This window comes from Heptranchias perlo, unplaced genomic scaffold (genome assembly GCF_035084215.1).
Source record: "Heptranchias perlo isolate sHepPer1 unplaced genomic scaffold, sHepPer1.hap1 HAP1_SCAFFOLD_70, whole genome shotgun sequence".
Classification (NCBI taxonomy): Eukaryota; Metazoa; Chordata; class Chondrichthyes; order Hexanchiformes; family Hexanchidae; genus Heptranchias; species Heptranchias perlo.
In genome coordinates this window covers 1,082,749-1,104,617 of record NW_027139729.1, presented here as the reverse complement: position 1 = coordinate 1,104,617, position 21,869 = coordinate 1,082,749, and the positions used below count along the sequence as shown (strand labels likewise).

General features: G+C 44.4%; 2 protein-coding genes across 7 annotated transcripts in view; both read left to right on the top strand.

Moving 5' to 3' along the window:
• LOC137318332 (osteoclast-associated immunoglobulin-like receptor) overlaps nucleotides 1-8,729 on the top strand; it is a 32,382-nt gene extending 23,653 nt beyond the window's left edge. Inside the window, exons 6-10 of the mRNA XM_067981216.1 lie at nucleotides 601-690; nucleotides 2,683-2,710; nucleotides 3,734-3,777; nucleotides 5,833-5,873; nucleotides 7,506-8,729. Of these exons, the coding sequence (XP_067837317.1) occupies nucleotides 601-690; nucleotides 2,683-2,710; nucleotides 3,734-3,777; nucleotides 5,833-5,873; nucleotides 7,506-7,571 (269 nt within the window). The 3' untranslated portion in view covers nucleotides 7,572-8,729. The remainder of the gene's footprint in view (nucleotides 1-600; nucleotides 691-2,682; nucleotides 2,711-3,733; nucleotides 3,778-5,832; nucleotides 5,874-7,505) is intronic.
• Nucleotides 1-21,869, top strand: part of LOC137318393 (zinc finger protein 3-like) — a 626,361-nt gene that overhangs the window by 535,728 nt on the left and 68,764 nt on the right. The window lies entirely within an intron of this gene.

Sequence of the window (21,869 nt, the reverse complement as noted above, 5' to 3'; positions counted from 1 at the left end):
ATTCCCACACTGTCGCTATTATACTTTTGACACCAGCTGGTAATAATTAAACATTCACCTTGTTCCAGGTCCACGGTTAATATCCAATGAATGAATCAATGAATTAATGAGGCAATTAATTAATCGACCAATGACAATTGAGCTTTGTGCCGAGTCGTTTTTAACAGGTGCATCGTGATGTCATCAAGGTCCCAAACCACTCACGGCCCCATTACTGATTCACTGACTTTGAAGCATTGAATCAATGGGGGGGGGGGGAGTTTTATGGGGGGTAAAGAGAGGAGGTGATACAGACTTAGAGTATCAGAGACTGAGGTACGTTATCAAAACAGTGCAAAGCTCGGTACAGTGCAGGAGAGTGGTATTAATTGGACAGCTCCTTAAAAGAGCCAGCACAGTCACAATGGGCAGAATGGCCTCCTTCTGCGCTCTAAGATTCTGTGTGAATATTTTAATGCCTTATGTTTTTCTGTTAGGCGGCCCCCTCCGGATTCTACACCGCCCCAGTACCTATTTTACTTCTGTCAAGCAGCATATTATTTATTCCGTGTAGATAATGTGGGTTAACTTGATTCCACTGTGTCCCTTTATCTCATTTAGATAGATTCGTTGCGCTGGAGGTTGGTGTTGGCTCTGCTGTGGTTCTGATTCTTATCCTTGCTCTGTTGGGTGTGTGTTTCTGGAAGAAAGGTGGGTTAAACAGTATGTAATATCCGTTCATTACCAATACACGGACCAAGCTAACTGTCGTCTCCTTTCTTCCCCACCACTAACCATCCACCATCTGACCCCTAACCTCGGACAGTAAATATAAGGAGATCATGAACTGAAAGGTGAAATCGCTGGTGGCGAAGCTGAAAGATACCTGGTCTGAAATCTGTCTCTGGAGCTGGCGCAAAACGGGCGGTATCACGATTGCCGCCTGTTATTCACCCCACCCGATATTCAGTCCCATTGATGTGAATTGAACTGAACGTCAGGTGGAGCGTATAAAGGGCGCCCAATGCCTTACCGCCCGTTTTGCGCTACTGCCCAAAGACCCATTTAGATCCCATAGTGTCACATTATGAAGAATGACTAGAAAAACTCGGGCTTCTCAGTCTGGAAGGAAACATCTGAGAGGTGATTGTATGGAGTTTCTTAAGATAGTAAATGTTATGGAAGAGATAAATCTAACACATGACATGAAATGAAGTTATATGTTTGGGCAAAGAGAGGCAGGTACAAACTGGTAAAAGATCATCTAAGTTGGATATAAGGAAGTTCTTCATCACGCAGTGATCATGCTAGGGATGGACTCCCAGTTACAGTTCTGGAAGCGAATACCTTGGAATCATTGACAGCATATTGAGATACAGCAACGGGGGTGGGGGCTGTACGTTCTTTCTGGGGGGAGCGGGTGAATTAAGATGCAATGAATGCCCTTCCTCATCTGTAAATACTTTGTGATCCAAAGTTGAAAACAACCCTCTTCTGCCTGGGCCTCTTCTGACCACTCTACTTCCTAACCCTTCCCACTCACCCTTGTGTGAACCTCTCCAACCTGATTCTATATATTTTTATATCTCCTCATCCATCACCATTAAATTCATCTCTTCCATAAAACCCACGAACTGCTCAAATGACACTTTCCCTTCTGAGCTTCTCGCCACCCAAATCCCTCACCTCAGTTGCCTGAGTACCAATCCACTGATGCGGACCCTCCCTTTTGCCTCAGTCGTTATATCCTGCAGAACTGCTGTCATCACACAATTCCCAGGAAATCCATCTCTCAAACCTCCCTGCTCTCCAGCTCCCCATATCCAAAGGCCGCTTTTTCTATGAAGTGTTTAAAGGTGAGGTTCTGTTACAAGTATGTTCCGATTTCTCCCACCACTTCCTGTTCAAGGCCTACCCATCAAGCTTCCATTCATCCATCCATAATACCAGTCACTTCCTGTGTGATTGCTTACGTGGCTTGTTATCATTCCTCTTCTTTCTCGACTCCTCCACTCCTTTAAAATATCGGTCATTCCTCAAGTGTCTGTCCTCCATACACCGCCTCCCTGGAACTGCCCCGTTTATTTCCACTCGTACCTCTCACATCATAGTCCTAACATTTCATCCATTGACATCGCCTCCCTTGGCTGCACAATCACCTCTGCCGTGCCCAGGATTATCTCCTTTGACCCACTCATCTTCATCATCCATACCCTACACCTTAAGTACATCGTTGAGCAGTATGGGGTCCACTCTCCTCGGTACACTTACTCTATCTCTATCTCTCAGCCTCCTTCATAGCCACCACAGCGGTGACCACTCGCTCCAACTGATTAACAAACATTGAGACATTTGCAGCCAACACGTTGTCCAGATTAACATATGTAAACACCGAAGCCATCTTCTTCAGCTCCTCAAATCCTTGATGTACTTCTGGCCTGTCAATGGAGAGTGAAATTAGGCGGCTTCTGGAATGGGAACCCTGTCCGTACCCGCCCGGTTCCCACTCGGCGGGTTAGGTTAAAATTATACCATACCGGGTTTGTCCATAATAGAGTTGGATGTGGTAACGGGAGGGAGATGGTTCTGGAGAATAAGTTTCAGTGGCCCAAAGACCTTTACTGCTCCTTGACCTTTCTCATGTTCCCATTTTGTAAGCCAGTAATTGGATCCGTATTTCTAATACTTATGTTTTCTTCTCAGGGAAGTGTAAACGCAACAGAGAAATGAGGTGAGACATTAAGTGTTGAATTTTAAATTTCAACCGTACGCAACCGAAATAAAACCCACCAGCAAGCATTCGGAACAATTTGTCTGTATTCTGCATTTTAAATTTTAGAATCGAGCTCTCCCACTCGCAGTCACACTTACACTCACACTCAAACACACAATCACACACACATACACACACAAACACAAGCACAAACACACAATCACACACACGTACACACACACACAATCACACATACATATACGAACACAAACACATATCAAACACAATCACACGCACACACATGCGCACACACTCACCCAAGCATGTGCAGGTTTCATTTACTTGAATAATTTTCATTTTATCTCCCTTTCATTTCTTTAAATGTCTTTTCAGCCACGTTGTTATTATGCTATGGCCTTTCTCATCTGGGGATCCCTCATTACCCACCGCTCAATGAGATCAGAAATTCCTCTGTTTGCTCTGTGTAATGACATCGTGAATACATTTGTGACGATGTCGTTAAACAGAGCAAACAGAGTAATTGTGAAGCAGTGTGGGAGAACCTTCACCACACGGACTGCAGCGGTTCAAGAAGGCGGGTCACCATCATCTTTTCAAGGGCAATTAGGGATGGGCAATAAATGCTGGCCTCGCCAGCGACGCCCACATCCAGTGAACGAATTAAAAAAATGTCGTTCCTTAGTTATTTCTCGCCAAGTGGATTCTGCGCTTGTAAAAAGGACTGTCCAACGGGAGGAAATATTCTCAAACGATTTAATGATGTCGCTACATATAGTGAAAGCAGGACACGGTTCCTCAATAATCGCCCTACACGTCAAACAAATTGTTAGTTTTCGGGCAAGAAAAAAAAATTCTCAGGAATATACTTGGTTTTGCAACAGCTGGATAAAACCATTCTCCTGACCATGCACCGAGGGTCATTAATACATATAAGGCGGGATCCATTCACTACCTGTCCAAACATATGAGCTGTGCCATGCAAAATAAAATGATTGAATTGACGATTTCTATTCTTTTAAGGACCACGGCGCCTCCTAGCGACCAAACCAACGAAGCCCTGACATGTAAGTTCTTTTTTGTATTCGTGCATCCGGAATTACCTTTGGCGTTTAATGTTTTCTTTTACATTTAACGAACAAGACTAAACAAAAACCTATTAACAGTAATAGTTTGTAGACTTTGTATTGTATTTAGCAAACCTGCTGTGAATCACAGAGTGTCAATCATTTCTGAACTATTTTGTGAACCTGACCAAGAAGCAATATAAACATTGATTTTATATTTTCACCATTCAATCCACTGTGGAGTGAAAATCCAGTGTAGCCCATAGTTGAAGGGGAATAGCCGGAAAAAGATCAAAGGAGCCGGGCGCACAGACGTAATTCAGTTCCCCTTTTAAAATTCGATGTTACGTGCCTGTTTGTATATAATAGGAAGTTTGCGCATGCATTGTTTAAATTGTTATAGATTTACAGTAAAGTACTCAAATATTAGTCAAGTTCTGAAGCAATGAGAGTTAAGAGGTTTTTGCAAACAGATTGAGCAGGTGGGAGATGCAAAATCGAGGTCCTACAGCGCCACTGTTGGCCGGCGGGTGCAATTACAGAATGGCAAATTTACATCGGCAGATTTTTATTGAAAAAATGAATACAGTACCGGAATTTATAGTGGAAAAAGTGACGCAAAAGTGTGACAAAAGTAACAACCGGAAGTACGTTTTGGTAAATAGGAAGTGGATGTAGGCATAGGACTTTTAACATATTGCTAATTTAACTCGCAGGGCAATGTGCACTCAGACTCAAGGCTAAGTATAGTCTGCAGGTGAAATGTAGCTGGAGGGTTGGGGATTACCGGACGAGGTGGTGTAGATGTAATTCAATCATCATTTTTAAGACATTCTGATCTTTTAAAAAACACTTCACTTTATATTACAATTTATTATTAGGTGTCAGTCCTGGCTCAGTGGGGAGCAATCTCATCTGAGTCCAAGGTTGTGGGTTCAAATCCCACTCGGTGAGAATTAAGCACAAATCCAAGGCAGTGCAGCACTGATGAAATTCAGCACTGTCAGGGGTGTCGTCTTTCGAATGAAACGTTAAATCAAGGTCATGTTTTCCCTCTGAGGTAGATGTAAAGTATTGTACAGTACTATTCTAAGAAAAGTAGGGGAGTTCTCCCCGTCGTCCTGGCGAATAGTTTTCCCTCAACCAACATCACTAAAGCAGCTGATTTGTCCATTATCGTATTGCTGTTTGTGGAATTTTGCTATGCTCAAATTGGCCGCTGTGTTTCCTATGTTACAACAGTGACTACACTTTAAAATAGTACTTCATTGGCTGTAAAGTTCTTTCGGACGTCCTGAGGCAGTGAAAGGGACTATATAAATGGAAATCCTTCCTTCTTAATAGTTAGATGTAAAAACCTTTCCCATTTTGTGAAGCAACGAAGTAGGGTTGGTTGGAGCATAGATCTTCCTCTGCAGTACAGGCTGATGTGCTATAGCACCGCCAGTGGTGAGACGGTGTAAGTACCGTGTGACAAGTTTACATAGACAGTTTCCAGTATAAAGGTGGCGGCAGGGTTTTGTAATGGTAAAAGATTGACACGAAGTTCTGAGAAAAACAATGACAACAAAAAAGTAGGACTTTGTTGCCACATTGCGAGATGAAAGTATGATCATAATTCATTCAATATATGCAACTATTTCAGAACAAATTCCTTCCTTATCCAAATACACAAAGCTATAAAACTATGTTTATGTATTAATGGTCGAAAGTGGAAATTGATACAATTTGGCAATCATTGCGACCATAGGACAACTCAAGACACAGCGTAAATTAGCTTCCTATTCCAAGAGAAACCTTGGAAATCGCATCCATTTCCTGGATGAAGAGAGGAAATGGGATTGGAACCCAGCAGAGGAAGTCCATTCGCTTACCAGTGGACAGCCGGAGGCCCATTGGTACTCTCCACTCTTGGCAGCGGAGATGGTCCATTCATACGATGATTTCGTAAAAAATCATTTGGAGGAGCGACTAACCATAGAAAACACATTTATTAAAAAAAATTCTAAGTATTTGCACATCAATGCATTCTTTTATTTGTTCTATTTTATTTAGACGCTGTCCTTAACCTACAAACACTGCCGAGGAAAGACGGTGTAAGTTACAAATGGCCTGAGGATTTATTTATTTTGTTTGATGTTGTTATTTATCTCTGTCATTCATGCTCCTGCAAAATGAGTCCAAGTATTTGACTGCATTCTCTCAAGATGTCTTTGTTCTTTATTGAACATCACAATCGTCGTCTCCAACATTAATATTCATAAGACCAAATACATTTGCATCGTATTTCCATATGTCCTAAAAGGACGACAGAAATGTTTGCAAGAGGGAGAAGTAAACGGATCTGTGTTTGTTTAAAAGGGTTTTCATCAGAATACGAACCTTTGAGGGGTGAGATGAAGCGTTGCTCCCCCTATAGGAAGTGTTTCGTTGCCAATATGGCATCTGTATACGTGTAAACTTACTTCTGCACACCTGAATCCAGACTGTATACAGCAGTGAAGGGTTCGCTGTTGGTTTATGTGTGGAATATGCAGAAGATTGTTACGTAAACGAGACAATTTTCTATTCCCCCCACTGAACCAGCATGCAGTTTCCGTGTTTTACACCCACCATCTTTGAATCATGCCTGGAATGATAAGTTATCCCTTCTCTTTTCCGACGCTGTCAAAAAAGCCGCTGGAACTTTCGACTTGGAGCGGGCGTAGAACAGGCGATTCGGGATCGGCCGCCCATTGTTAGCTGCTCCCTTTCCATCGATGCCGATCCCGCCAAATTCGAAAGGTCCTCCTTTCGTTTCCAGATTTCCTGTTTTGCTGATGGTGCTCACAAGAGCGCCTTATTTTTACACAAACAGCATTACGTTGAACTGATAAATTCATTTGAAAATAGAAAAGTAGCGAAGCAGGTTAATAAGGCCATAAAAAGGCAAACCAAGCAATGGGGTTCATTACAAGACAGATAGAATTAAAAAGCAGAGAAATTTTGTTAAATCTGTATAGAATCTTGATTAGACCAAACTTAAAGAACTGTGCACAATTCTGGTCTACATATTATCAAAAGAGTATCGAGGTATTGGAGAAGGTGCAAGAAAGATTCACAAGGCTGATTCCCAGAACTGAGTGGGTCTACTCATCAGGAAAGGCTGAACGGGCTGGGGTTATTTTCTCTAGTAAAGTAAAGGCTAAGGGATGATCTGATCGAGGTCTTTAAGATGATGATAAGGTAGCTATAGAGATAATGTCTCCAATTGTGAGGAGTCCAAAACTAGAGGTCATAAATAGAAGATATTCACCAATGAATCCAACAGGAAATTCAGGAGAACGTCTTTACACAGAGTGGTGAGAATGTGGAACTCGCTACCACAAGGAGTTGTTCAGGCGAATAGCACAGATGCATTTAAAGGGAAGCTAGATGTGCACACGAGGGAGAAAGTAATAGAAGAATATCCTGATAGAGTTAGATGAAGTAGAGAGTGAGGAGGCTCGTGTGGAGCATCGATCAGCAGGGCCGAATGACCTGTTTCTGTGCTGTCGACTCTATGTAACCGTTAGTAGGTCCTTTCGAGAGGCACAATATTTCCCCTTAACGACCGTCCAGTCCAACAACGCCCCAGTGTCATTTTGCCGCCTTCTGCGGACGTTCATCTGCTGATATAATTTCGTTGAACTGTTACCATATTTTAAGTTATCAATTGCATATCTGACCAATTGCACCGTTCATTTCAGGGTCAGCGAAACATCATCCAATCCTTCGGTGAGGAATCCAGCACCTACGCTGTGGTGAAACGGTAGAAAATGAGCAGGTCTCCCGGGCACAATGTGCACCCCCCCTCAACAAGAGGACCAGTGCGGGCTCACATGATGGTCATTAGCATTTGACCCATTTCAATATCATCCAGAGAGACTTGGTATTTGCAGAAAGCAATATAGAGAAATGTAATCTACAGGAGATGTCCTACCTCTTGCCTGGTACATAGTTTACTTTAAGTCTCATATAAACGGCACTTTTGGAATATAGCAAACAGAATTACGCCATTCAGCCCCTCGAGCCTGCTTCCCTATTCTTTTAGCTCATGGTTGTCTGTACCGCAACTCCATTTACCCGCCTTTGTTCTATATCCCTTGATACACTTATCTAACAAAAGCTTACTGGGGGAAAAAGTTCCTGACGTCCACTAACCTTTGTGTGAAAAAGGGCGTCCAGATTTTGCTCCTGAATGGCCTGGCTCTCATTTTAAGTTTATGTCCCCTTGTCTTGAATCCCCCCACCTGAGGAAATACTTTCTCCCTATCTACACTATCAAACCTTTAAACATTTTTAAACACAGATAATTGCGACTGAATCGCTGTTTCCGCGCAGCCCGGGCGCAAATCACAAACTTGGCCCCAAGTCCATGAATTTTACTGGTCGATTAATCACGCTATAGGGGGATGCCCAATTGCGCGAAGGTTTTCGGCTCCCGCCATCCGCTAGGAGGGTAAAAACAACATTTTTAGTAAAATAAATCTTCTTTGTAACACAGAAGTTTAAAGAAGGGATCTCGCCATGAGAAACTTAAATTAGGTTAAAAACATGCATGAGCATCTTTGCTCCCTCCTTTACTGCTATTTTATTTCCGAAAGAAAGTGAAATCTGCGCAGAATAAATTGGTGTAAAAGTGAGCAGATTGATGCTTTTACCGACTGGGCTTTAACTATCACCTGAGTGGAGCAACGAGAGGAAAATCTGGCGCGACTGTTCTTCTTTCCATTGCAATTAAATGTGCTCTATTCCCTTCAAGCTGTGAGAATCCCCGCCCCCACGCCAGATTTTCCTCTCTGTGCTCCGCCCGGGCGAAGCTTAACGCCCAGAGAATAAAGATGAAAATTAATTGCGGTATCACAGTGGGATCTTGATTATCTTTGTAGCAGGGGGTACATTGTTGCTGTTACCGGCATTTAAGACGTTTTTAAAAGCTTTATAATGTCATGTGTGTTTGTTTGTACAGTAATAGTAAGCTTTCAGTTTCTAAATAAATGCAATGGTTTCACTGAAGTCTATTGACACAGCACTTGTGTTTGTGTAGTTAGTGCAGGCCTTTTTGAATTGGATGGTTCAATAAACTCAAAAGCTCCGCATCCCAAGAGAAAGGAAAGAACTTAAATTATATTTAACTGTTGGCTCTCTTATATCGTCCACTCCTTGTCCTTCGTTTACAAACAGGACATGACTCTCCTAATCTCTGCCAAGCGTTTGTGACCCCAGTTCCCCGATGTGCGCACTCACGTGAGCACAATGGCTGTCACTCCGACCCAAGCCCATTATTACCAACTCTTTTTGTTCTTGAAACCTTCTCTCCATCTTCTCCCCTTCCTATCATCCAGTCATGCCACCTTTCATTTCTCCCATCTCGTGTACTTCCTCCCACCCCACAGTCCCTACGCCAACCCATCACTGCCCCTCTCCCTTCCTACTGCCGCCATCCCAGGCTTCAATTCCCTCTTGGATAAGCTCACAGTTGCCGTCTTTGCCTCACTGGGCAGTCTCCAAATGGCCCACCAAAGCGCTCATCACTACCTCCTCAGGAGCAGCGAACACAACTGCCTCATCCTCCTCTCTTGCTAACCTTCCCTCCCAGTGCATCCACTGGGGTTATAATCTTGGAAAACACCTTCCCCGCTCGATCACCTCAGACACGCCCCCACTGCTCATTTAGACTCTGCCAGTGGATCAGCAATCATCACCCTCTCCGACTTTCCCCTCCGAAATGACCGTTCACTCACCAACCAGGACCTTCGCATCCAGGACCTGATTGTGGGCGATTACATTGGCATCATGGCTTTGACTGAAAATTGGCTCCAAGCTGGCGACATCTTGCCCCTTACTGAAGCCTCCCCACCTAACCATGCTTTCCACCACCTGCCCGGTACAATCCGCCGGGGTGTCGGTGTATCCCTCATTAACAAATCACACCTTGGTCTCCCCCCTACTCCTCTAGTCGAATCATAGAATCATAGAAAGGTTACAGCACGGACGGAGGCCATTCAGCCTATCGAGTCCGCGCCGGCTCCATTCAAGAGCAATCCAGCTCGTCCACTCCCCCGCCCTTTCCCTGTACTTTCCCAAGCACATTGTCCACTTTCAAGCATCTCACCCTATTCCACCTTTTTCACCAATCCTTTAAAATCCATGTTCCCTTACGCTCCTAAGACCGATCCCGATTTTCTCCCCGAGTTTTCCTCGCTTCTGTCCTCTCTCAGGATCAGCATTGCGCGACTCCTCGTCCTCGGTGATTCCAATTATCACCTCAAATCACTTTGCCCCTCTCTCCTCTGATTTCACTGATTTTGCTGCCCTTATACACGCCATAAACCTCTCCCTCCATATTAACTCTCCGACCCATATTGTCGAACGTTCTATCGACATCTTTACTCCCATGGTCCAAATCACAGATTAGTTAATCACCGACCTTTCCCTTTTATTCCGCACCACCTACACCCTCATACCCCCTACCAACCCCATTGTTTTCCATATCCGCCGATAAGGGGAGAAACTCTCTGCAATTCACTTGCAACTGCCTGGTCAAGCTCCTGTCTTCCTTCCTTTCCATTCACTAAAATGCTTCTGTTGCTGTCAATCTCCCAACCATCCTCCCACCGACAACTTTGATTCCCTTCACCCCAGTGAAACCTATACTCTCACCAACCCTGTTATGGCCCCATCTTCACTCCCTCAAGACCAAAGTGCACAGCCCTTGATCGTATCTGGTGCACAATTGGCTGGACCAAATCATGCACTGTTAGGCACTGTTAGGCAGAACTCTCCTCTGCAAAAACTAAGATGACTCTGGAGAGCCAATTTATATTCAGTGGATCCTTCTGTCCACTACCAATCGTCTCCTTTAACCCTTATGCCCTACACCCTCCCCCAACCTTCAACTCACCTCCAAAAACGAGTGAGGAACTCATGGAATTCTTTGTCACTAAGATTGAGACCATCCGTTCAGATGCGTCTGCCGTATTCCCCGTTCCCCTTTCCCACTAAACCAAACCTGCTCCCAGACTCCTCCTGCCCGAGCCCTGATGCCACGCCCTTCTCTACTATCTTCTCCTACGCTCTCTACGGGCTTATCTTGCATATGGTTCCCACCACCAGCTCCCATTAAACTTCTGACCACCCAAATTCCCTAGCTCCCCCATTCTAGCTGACATTGTAAATGGTTCACTTTCCTCAGGTACTGTTCTATTCCCTTTCAAAACAACAGCATTACCCCCTCCTCACAAAAATCCAGTCTCGACCATTTCCAACACCTCATTTCCAATTCCGCTCCCCTCTCAAAAGTCCGAGTGTATGCTGTCACCAAACATACCTCTGCCCATCTCTCCAGCAATTCCATATTTGAATCCGTCCTATTAGATTTCTGCACATGCCACAGTCCTGAAGTTGGGATGGGTTGAAACCATCGTTCCTGTTTCAGGTCGCCGTTCTTCGAACTCTCCCGTTATCAGTCACGTGGCTGTCGGTTGGACGGGACGAGAAATGCTCAGGCACATTGTAGCAGTGGCCGGCAAGAAATATTGCGAATCCTTGAGATTCAGAGGAAGGTCACGTGTTGCATAGAGAATTGAGTCTCATTTCACTAAAACACCTTGAGGAGCTGCGGGTGGGAGCCGTTGAATTATAACCAGTGAAGACCGTTAGCTTTTTCTCGAGGTAAAGAAAGTCTTGCCTGTCCTGGTGTGTAACAATCCCCCATTATCACTACTCTATAGTTCTTGCATCTTTCTGTAATTTACCTGCAAATGTTCTCCTATATCTCCTTCCCACTATTTGGTGGCCTAAAGTATACACCCAATAGCGTAAATAGCTCCTACTATTCCTTAATTCCAACCAAATAGATTTTGTCTTTCACCCTTTCCATCATACCTTTCCAGTCCTCTAATAGTTTCTTTGATCAATACTGCCCCCCACCCCCACTTCATTCTTTCCTCCTCTAGCTTTCCTGAATACCTTCTTGCCAGGAATATTATCCTCCCCTTCTTTGAACCACGTCTCTGTTATTGCCACTAGATCATAGTCCCATGTGGCGACTTGAGCCTGCATCTCACCAACTTTATTTACAACGCTTCCTGTGTTTTTTTTATTTATTCGCTCATGGGATGTGGGCGACGCTGGCGAGGCCGGCATTTATTGCCCATCCCTAATTGCCCTTGAGAAGGTGGTGGTGAACCGCCATCTTGAAACACTGCAGTCCGTCTGGTGGAGGTTCCCCCACAGTGCTGTTAGGAAGGGAGTTCCAGGATTTCGACGCAGCGACGATGAAGGAACGGCGATATATTTCCAAGTCGGGGTGGTGTGTGACTTGGAGGGAAACGTGCAGGTGGTGTTATTCCCATGTACCTGCTGCTCTTGTCTTTCTAGTTGCTAGAGGTCGTGGGTTTGGGTGGTGCTGTCGAAGAAGCCTTGACGAGTTGCTGCAGTGCATCCTGTGGATGGTACACACTGCAGCCACAGTGCGCCGGTGGTGAAGGGAGTGAATGTTTAGGATGGTGGATGGGGTGCCAATCAAGCGGGCTGCTTTGTCCTGGATGGTGTCGAGCTTCGTGAGTGTTGTTGGAGCTGCACTCATCCAGGCAAGTGGAGAGTATTCCATCACACTCCTGACTTGTGCCTTGTAGATGGTGGAAAGGCTATGGGGAGTCAGGAGGTTAGTCACCCGCTGCAGAATACCCAGTCTCTGACCTGCTCTTGTAGCCACAGTATTTATGTGGCTGGTCCATTTAAGTTTCTGGTCAATGGTGACCCCCAGGATGTTGATGGTGGGGGATTCGGCGATGGTAATGCCGTTGAATATCAAGGGGAGGTGGTTAGACTCTCTCTTGTTGGAGATGGTCATTGCCTGGCACTTGTCTGGCGTGAATGTTACTTGCCACTTATGAGTCCAAGTATGGATGTTGTCCACGTCTTGCTGCATACGGTCTCGGACTGTTTCATTATTTGAGGGGTTGCCAATGGAACTGAACACTGTGCAATCATCAGCGAACATCCCCATTTCTGACCTAATGATGGAAGGAAGATCATTGATGAAGCAGCTGAAGATGGTTGGGCCTAGCACACATCCCTGATGAACTCCTGCAGGAATGCCCTGGGGCTGAGACGACTCGCCTCCAACAACCACTACCATCTTCCTTTGTGCTAGGTATGACTGCAGCCACTGGAGAGTTTTCCCCCTGATTCCCATTTACTTCAATTTTACTCGGGCTCCTTGGTGCCACACTCAGTCAAATGCTGCCTTGATGTCAAGGGCAGTCACTCTCACCTCACCTCAGGAATTCAGCTCTTTTGTCCATGTTTGGGCCAAGGCTGTAATGAGGTCTGGAGCCGAGTGGTCCTGGCAGAACCAAAACTGAGCATCGGTGAGCAGGTTATTGGTGAGTAAGTGCCGCTTGATAGCACTGTCGACGACACCTTCCATCACTTTGCTGATGATTGAGAGTGGACTGATGGGGCAGTAATTGACCGGATTTGATTTGGCCTGCTTTTTGTGGACAGGACATACCTGGGCAATTTTCCACATTGTGGGGTGGATGCCAGTGTTGTAGCTGTACTGGAACAGCTTGGCGAGAGACGCAGCTAGTTCTGGAACACAAGTCTTCAGCGCTACAGCCGGGATGTTGTCGGCGCCCATAGCCTTTGCTGTATCCAGTGCACTCAGCCGTTTCTTAATATCACGTGGAGTGAATCGAGTTGGCTGAAGACTGGCTTCTCTGATGGTGGGGATATCGGGAGGAGGCTGAGATGGATCATCTACTCGGCACTTCTGGCTGAAGATGGTTGCAAACGCTTCAGCCTTGTCTTTTGCACTCACGTGCTGGATTCTGCCATCATTGAGGATGGGGATGTCTTCAGATCCTCCTAACCGTTAGTTGTTTAATTGTCCACCACCATTCACGACTGGATGTGGTAGGACTGCAGAGCTTTGATCTGATCCGTAGGTTGTGGACTCGCTTAGCTCTTTCTATAGCATGTTGCTTCCGCTCTTTTGCATACATGTCGTCCTGAGTTGTAGCTTCACCAGGTTGGCACCTCATTTTTAGTTACGCCTGGCATGCTCTTCTACACTCCTCATTTAACCAGGATTGATCCCCTGGCTTGTTGGTAATGGTAGAGTGAGGAATATGCCGAGCCATGAGGTTAGAGATTGTGCTGGAATACAATTCTGCTGCTGCTGATGGCCCACAGTGCCTCATGGATGCCCAGTTTTGAGCTGCTAGATCTGTTCTGAATCTATCCCATTTAGCACGTTCGTAGTGCCACACAACACGTTGGATGGTGTCCTCAGTGCGAACACGGGATTTCGTCTCCACGAGGACGATGCGGTGGTCACTCCAACCAATACTGTCATGGACAGATGCATTTGCGAAAGGTAGATTGGTGAGGACGAGGTCAAGCAGGTTTTTGCCTCGTGTTGGTTCGCTCACTACATGCCGCAGTCACAGTCTGGCAGCTATATCCTTCAGGACTCGGCCAGCTCGGTCAGTAGTGGCGCTACCGAGCCACTCTTGGTGATGGACATTGAAGTCGCCCACCCAGAGTACATTTTGTGCCCTTGCTACCCTCAGTGCTTCCTCCAAGTTGTGCTCAACATGGAGGAGGACTGATTCATCAGCTGAGGGAGGACGGTAGGTGGTAATCAGCAGGAGGTTTCCTTGCCCATGTTTGACCTGATGCCATGAGATTTCATGGGGTCCAGAGTCAATGTTGAGGATTCCCAGGGACACTCCCTGCTTGGATTCCAGTTGAAGGAGCTGTCCACGACCGAGTGTTGCCGAATGGCACACTCCAAGGTCCAGGAGTATGTTCTGAGGGACGCACTGAAGTGAGGTGCTGCCTACGTAAAGGTTCTTTGAGGAAAGGCGACCATGTAAGGACATGTCACTTTGTATGGTACAGAATGTATTAGAAGATATGTACTGTGTTTTGAATTGTAATAATGAGGTCTTAGTTTGCACGATCTGTATTGTATTGTTTTGAACGGTAATTGTGACATTTTCATTGAAATGTGTGTATCAATAAATTTGATGAAATAAAGCATATTTTGAAATTTTAGTAAACTCTTGTGGCACAAATAGACCAATCACTAAAAGTAGCGACGCAGGTTTACAAAAAGGCGAGTCAAGCACTGGAGTTCAATTCTAGAGGGATAGAATTGATAAACAAAGAAGTTATGTTAAACTTGTGTGGAGCCTTGGTTCGGCCACACTTGGATTATTGTGCACAGTCTGGTCTCCATATTATAGAAAGGATATACAGGGATTGGAGAGGTTGCAAAAAAGATTCACAGGGATGGTACCAGAACTGAGGGGATATCCTGATCAGGAAAGGCCGAACAGGCTGGGACTCTTTTCTTTTGAAAAGTGAAGGCTGAGGGGTGACCTGATAGAAGTCTTTAAGATAATGATAGAATTTGGTCGGGTAGATGTAGAGAAAATGCTTCCACTTGGGAGGGAGTATAAAATTAGAGGGAGTAAATATAAGACTGTCACTAATAAATCCAATGTGGAATTCAGGTAAAACTTCTTTACCGAATGAGTGGTAAGAATGTGCAATGCGCTACCACAAGGAGCAGTTGAGGGAAATAACGTAGATGCATTTAAGGGGAAGCTAGATCAGCACAAGGGGCATAATGGAACATCGTATCCTGATAGGGTTAGATGGAGTAGGGAGGGAGGAGGCTCGTATGGAGCATACATGCTGGCATAAACAAGTTGGGCCGAATTGCCTGTTTCTGTGCTGTGGTTTTGAAGTAACTCGATGGAACTCAATGTACTATTTTGGGGGTGGTGGAAGAGCAGAGGGACCTGGGGGCGCATATTCACAAATCTTTGAAGGTGGCAGGGCAAGTTGATAAGGTGGTTAAGCAAGCGGATGGGATACACGGGTTTTTGAAGAGGGGCATTGAATAGAAAAATAGGGAAGTCATGTTAAACCTTTACAAAAGACTGGTTAGGCCTAAGCTGGAGCATTGTGTACAACACTGGGCACCACACTTTAAGAAGGATGTAAAGGCCTCGGAGAGGGTACAGAGGAGATTTACCAGGGTGATACCAGGGATGAGGGACTTCAGTTATGTGGAGAGATTGGAGCAGAAAAAGTTAAGGGGAGATCAAAAAGAGGTGATCAAAATAATGAGGCGTTTTTATAGAGCAAATAGGGGTAATTAAATAATTGGATTGATAACCAGAGGTCATAGGTTTACAATAATTGGCAAAACAACTAGAGGGGAAATAAGGAGAACATTTTTCACACGGAGTGTTGTTGAGCACTGCCTGAAAGGATGGGGTCTCTTTTGGAGGCTGTCTTCGTGTCAACATTCATATTTTCACTGGGAAACTGCAGGAACAGAGTGAAACGGGTCTGCTTGTGTCCCTGGATTCAATGTATAATGTGGAGAAATCTATAAAATTTATAATTGAATCGGTAAAAGTGAACATGGTCAATACAATTATATGAAAACTGTAAATGAAGCCGCTCATTGTTGTTGGACCAGTCCTTTCTGAGCACAGCTTTTAACTTTATTCCTGAGAGAAGTCTCATTAAGACAAGGTTCTGAACTTTGAGAAGTTTGTGATATATCCACGTCATCATTGACATCGGAGTCAAAGCTGCTGATGTGGCCTGTTTGTTCAAATGACTGTAACTAATAGCAATGATCAGGGGTATAACCGTGTCAGTGGAGATTTACCCCCTGTATAAATCAGGGATCGCTGTAATGAATCCACACAGAGTGCCTGCCGGAGCTGCGGTTTCCAGGCCAACAGAAATCATTGCTTCTCACAGAAATGGGATATTCAGTAATGTATCTGATAGAATGTATTTATTATCCAGTTCTCGCAGCCGTTGGAGTTCCAGGTAAGCCATTACCTCAGCTGTTCATGGTGTAAATCGTTATTAAATCTGCTGCTGTACTTGGCACTCTATTTTCTCCCGTCATGTATTACACAGTGGACTGTTCTGTCCTAAGTCTCTGCTCTTTTTGGTCTTCGAGCAGCTGCATTACATGCATTACGATCTTGTATGTCGAACCATGGCATTGTTACTGGATTATTCTCTGTACCTAACTTATTAGAATCAGGTGTCTGGGCTAAGAGCTGGTCTCAGACCATCAGGAGCTGTGAAGAGTTTCATGTTGTGGAACTAACCTGTCCTGGAATATTTTTTCATCAATGTGTTTTCAGTGATTGATAATGAGACAGCTCACGGTCTCAGTGTTACAAGGAGGCGGCGCAATGTCCTCCCTCCACAATAATATGGTTCAGTTTAACTGGGATTTTAATGTATTTATTGGTTATCACTGTGATGAAATATTATTTCATTCTGTGTGTATCTGACGCCGCATCAGATGTCTGGTTACTGAACTGAGTTTGCTGCTGATTCTTTCAATCTCATTCCCTGCTTTACTGTGGATGAATTTACTGTAAAATGCAATGTTTTGAGGTCATGTTTCACTTCATCTGTTCAAATCATGAGCATTTCTATTTATCTGTAGATTATAAGCAGCAGCGGTGATGTTGGTGTTTTGTTAATTGACCAATGCCGCCATCTAATGCTGTGCATTGTAATTACAGAAGAATGAATTTCAAATATTGTGAGGTTTGTCTTGAAGAGGCATTCGATTCTGTTTATTCCACGCATTGCGGATGAAGTGAACAGTGTAGGTGAACTGGTGGAACATTGGAATATCTGCAGAAACATTAAACTGTTCACAGAGGCTTCACCATTTAACAAACTGACACTGAGAATAGAATCGTTGGAACACGGGGCTGGTGAAGAGAAAACTGTCTCAGGATGTTCGGATTTACGAGGAAATGAAAGGGAGCATTGAGAAAGAGTAGAGAGAGTGCGGAGAGATAGAGTGCAGCGATAGAGAACGTGACTGAGAAGGAAAACGGGAGGGACGGTGAGAAGGAAAGAGAGGAAGAGATAGACAGAGAGAGAGAAATGCACACACGGAGAACGAGAAAGGGGAGAGAGAGCAGCAGCGGTGTGAATAATTCATCGGAATGAACTGCTGAAACTTCCAGTACAATTATGAAAATAAAATGTGACCTGAAGGTGTTATTAGGATGTTGTCAGATTGCGAGAGTTTTATTGTACTCTCTCCGGGTGTGTTTATCACTATCAGATCCTCAGTCTGTTTATGTGAATGTTCCTTTTCCTTGTTTACTGATTGAATACATAAACATAATTGAAATGTATTTAAAGAATAGGATCATTGATTTCTTTATCGCTTTGAATTATGGGGATATTGTATTCGAGAAGTTATGTGACAGCTTTATTCAATAAAGAACGAGGCGAATTCAATGATTGTATTTTAATGTAATTTTCGTTGAATATGCAAGTAAATTTATTGAACACATTATGTAACCAACGAGCAGTTCATTGACACCAATATCCACAGAAATTAATGGTTGAATTCATGAATTGGATTGTGTGAGCTGGACCAATAGATTAGATTTCCTCCAACACTCTGCTGCAGTCTCTCCCTGTGAATCCCAGCCTCTCCTCCCACGGCATCGAATCCTCTGTCTCCTCATCCGTTCCCTCAGTTCATTGGCTTTCCCAAACTATCTGCTACTGATTCCCCTCCAGTTCATACATGTCCTTTTCCTTGGTCTCCCTCCCAAACGCACTCGCTCGCTCGGCCTCCAGTTGCCTCTTCTAACCCAATCCGAAGCCTCAAACTCACCCCCACGGATCTTGGTCTTTCCAGTTTTGTGCCAGCCCCAGTCGGCTCTCTCCACCCAGAGCAACAAACCTCCCCCTGTCCCCTCACCTTCGCTGCCCTCGCTCACTTTCCCGTCCATCTGGAGTCCAAATCCGGATTCAACCTGTTGGACTCCCGGTGTTTAAAACCCTCCTCCCTTCCCCACCGGCACTGCCCCCTCACTCTGCACTTCCAGTGGATCTGGTGCTCACTTTATTCACTCTCTGTATCAATTTCCCAATTCATTATTCATAATTGTGTTTGAAAACATTTCTCTGCCCGAAAGCGCTGCCCAGGTCAGTGAATCAGTTTCCACCGTTTGATGCAGCAACAAAGCTGGAAATTTCACCTCAGATCCTCTCAAACTGTTGCTTTGTCTCCAGGTCTGATCATTAATTTCTCTCCTTCCGTTTCTCTCTCTTACAGTTAACTTGGTGGCGATTGTGATCCTGTCCCGAGGAAAGTGCGGACTCTCCAAATGTATCACTCGCTACCTGGTGGGAATGGCGGCGGCCGATCTTCTGGTCGTTATCACTGATGTCATAATGTGGCGCATTGTTGATATTTATTTCCCAGTTTCATTCTTGACCATTACCCCCGTGTGCCGTCTCATCGCCATCCTGATATATGCAACCACAGCGGCCTCCGTCTGGTTCACAGTGATTTTCACCTTTGATCGATTTGTGGCCATTTGTTGTCAGAAGCTGAAAACAAAATATTGCAACGAGAAAACGGCGGCTGTTGTTATCGGGGTGGTGAGTGCGCTGAGCTGTTTACTAAACATTCCCTGGTACTTTGTTATTGGGCGGGAATATATAATGGACAATGTACCCCGGGGTTGTGTCTTGAAACCGACGTTTTTGACTTCACCCGCATGGGCAGCGTTTGACTTGTTTAATCTTGCGTTAATGCCGTGTCTCCCATGCATTCTGATTTTACTGTTCAATGTTCTCACCGCCAGGCACATTTTAGCGGCCAGTAGAGTCCGCAGTGGACTACGGGGCCGCAGCAATGGAGAGAATCACAAGGACCCAGAGATGGAGAACCGAAGGAAATCGATCATTTTACTCTTCAGTATATCAGGCAGTTTTATATTGTTATGGAGCACTGGAGTTTTTTATGTTATCTCTCTGCGTATAACAGACGCCCAGTTCTATACGGTCAGTGACATTGAGTCAGCCGGATTCATTCTTCAACTTCTCAGTTCCTGCACCAACACGTGTATTTATGCTGTGACCCAGACTAAATTCAGAGAGGAGCTGAAGAACGGGGTGAAATACCCACTGAATCTAATTGTTACATTAGTTAAATCATAGAAACGTGTGAAGACTTTCCATCCGCAATTAAATAAAAAGTCAATTAGAGTCAATTAGAGTTTCACATTTGTCCGTGGTGGAAGGCGGGCGGTAGCGGATCGGGCGCCCGTTTTTCACCGCGCCTGATTTTACTATCTATTGACATCAATGAGTTCACTAAAGTAACTGATATCAATCGAATACTTTAAATACATTTGGAAATAGCAGACAGGAATTATATTTTACCCGACAAATGCGGTGTTGTGAAATGATACAAGATGTGATTCTAACATGAAATTATTTGCTGTTATTAGTCTGGAAATAATATGATTTCAATATTAAATGTTTAATCCTGAAATGTGTAAAATCAAATCCTCCTTTCCGGTTGCTGATTATTTCCCATCACACACACTGCCCGGTGGGATGGACTGAGGGTGAGCTGTCAGGGTCAGACAGCGTCCTGTTCATTGGGACATTTGTTTTGACCAGAACAGAATAATAATGGACTAACACCCGGACCGTTACTAACCGGTAAAATATTAATGTAATTTCAAACTCCAGTGGGGAGTTCTGGAGGAATGTGCAGGTATCGACTGTCTCTTCAGTCCGATATCAGGTGAAGAATTACTGGCTGTTGTGTAATTTCCATTGATTGGGAGTTGGCGACATCGACTGGGCGGAAACGGGAACTGCAACAGAGCGAGAAAGGATCCGTCAGAAACCAGTTCAAATGAAGAACAAAATCCAACAGCCTGCAGTGTCTGTTCAGGGTCTGATGTTTGAGAGCAATTTGATCATCCCCGCTTGTCACCAATGGTGGTATAGTGGTGAGCATAGCTGCCTTCCAAGCAGTTGACGCGGGTTCGATTCCCGGCCATCGCATTTCAGTATTCTTATTAAATTATTTCCATCATTCGGTTTGCCAGCGAATTTGTTGCAGTTCAGCTGGATATTGTTTCCAAAACATAAACTGGTATAATTGCAGCAAAATGTTTTCAACGTTAATTTATCTTTCCTATAGAAGGAATAGATGACAAATATACTGGAAATAGTGAGCTACCAAGGGTCTAACAAGAGTGAGGAAGGCAAATGATATGTGAGCTTTTATTGCAACGGTGTTGCAATATTAGAGTAATAAGGACTTGTTGCAATTGTGCTATGAGGACATATTGTGTAAAATTGGCCTATATTCGCTGGAGTTTAGAAGAATGAGAGATGATCGCATTGAAACGTGTCAATTTTTTAGACGGCTTGACAGGGTAGATGCGGAGAGGCTGATTCCCCTGGCTGGAGAGTCAAGAACTTGAGGTCAGAGTATCAAGATCAGGGGTCGGCCATTTTGCATCGACATGATGAAAAAATTCTTCACTCAAAGGGTTTTGAATCTTTGGAATTCTTCACCCCAGAGGGCTGTGGATGCTCAGTCGTTGAATATATTCAAAGCTGAGATCGATAGATTTTTGGACGCTAATGGCATCAAGGTATATGGGGATGGGGCGAGAAAGTGGAGTTGAGGTCGAAGATCAGCCATGATCTGATTGAATGGCGGAGCAGGCTCGCGTATCGTATCGCCTACTCCTGCTCCTATTTCTTATATTCTTATGTAGAGAGCCTTATATCCAAGTGTGCTGATGACACTAAGTTAGGTAGCACCGTAAACATTATAGATGGGAGCAGAAAGTTGCAAAGGGACATTGATAGATTCAGTGAGTGGGCAAAACTGTGGCAGATGGAGTTCAACGTGGGGAAGTGTGAGGTCATCCACTTTGAACCATAAAAAGATCGATCAGAGTATTTTCTAAAGGGCAAGAAACTAGGAACTGTGGATGAGCAGAGGGGTTAATGAGACCAAGTACAGAATTCACTAAAAGGTGCAAAAATAAGTTAAAATGGTAATGGTATTTTGATGTTTATTTCAAGGGACAGGAAATAAAAATGAGTGGAAGTTATGTCACAGTTATTCAGAGCTCTGGTTAGAGCTTATTTAGAGTATTGTGTTCAGTTCTGGGCACCGCACCTCTGGCAGGATAAGAACATAAGGAATATGA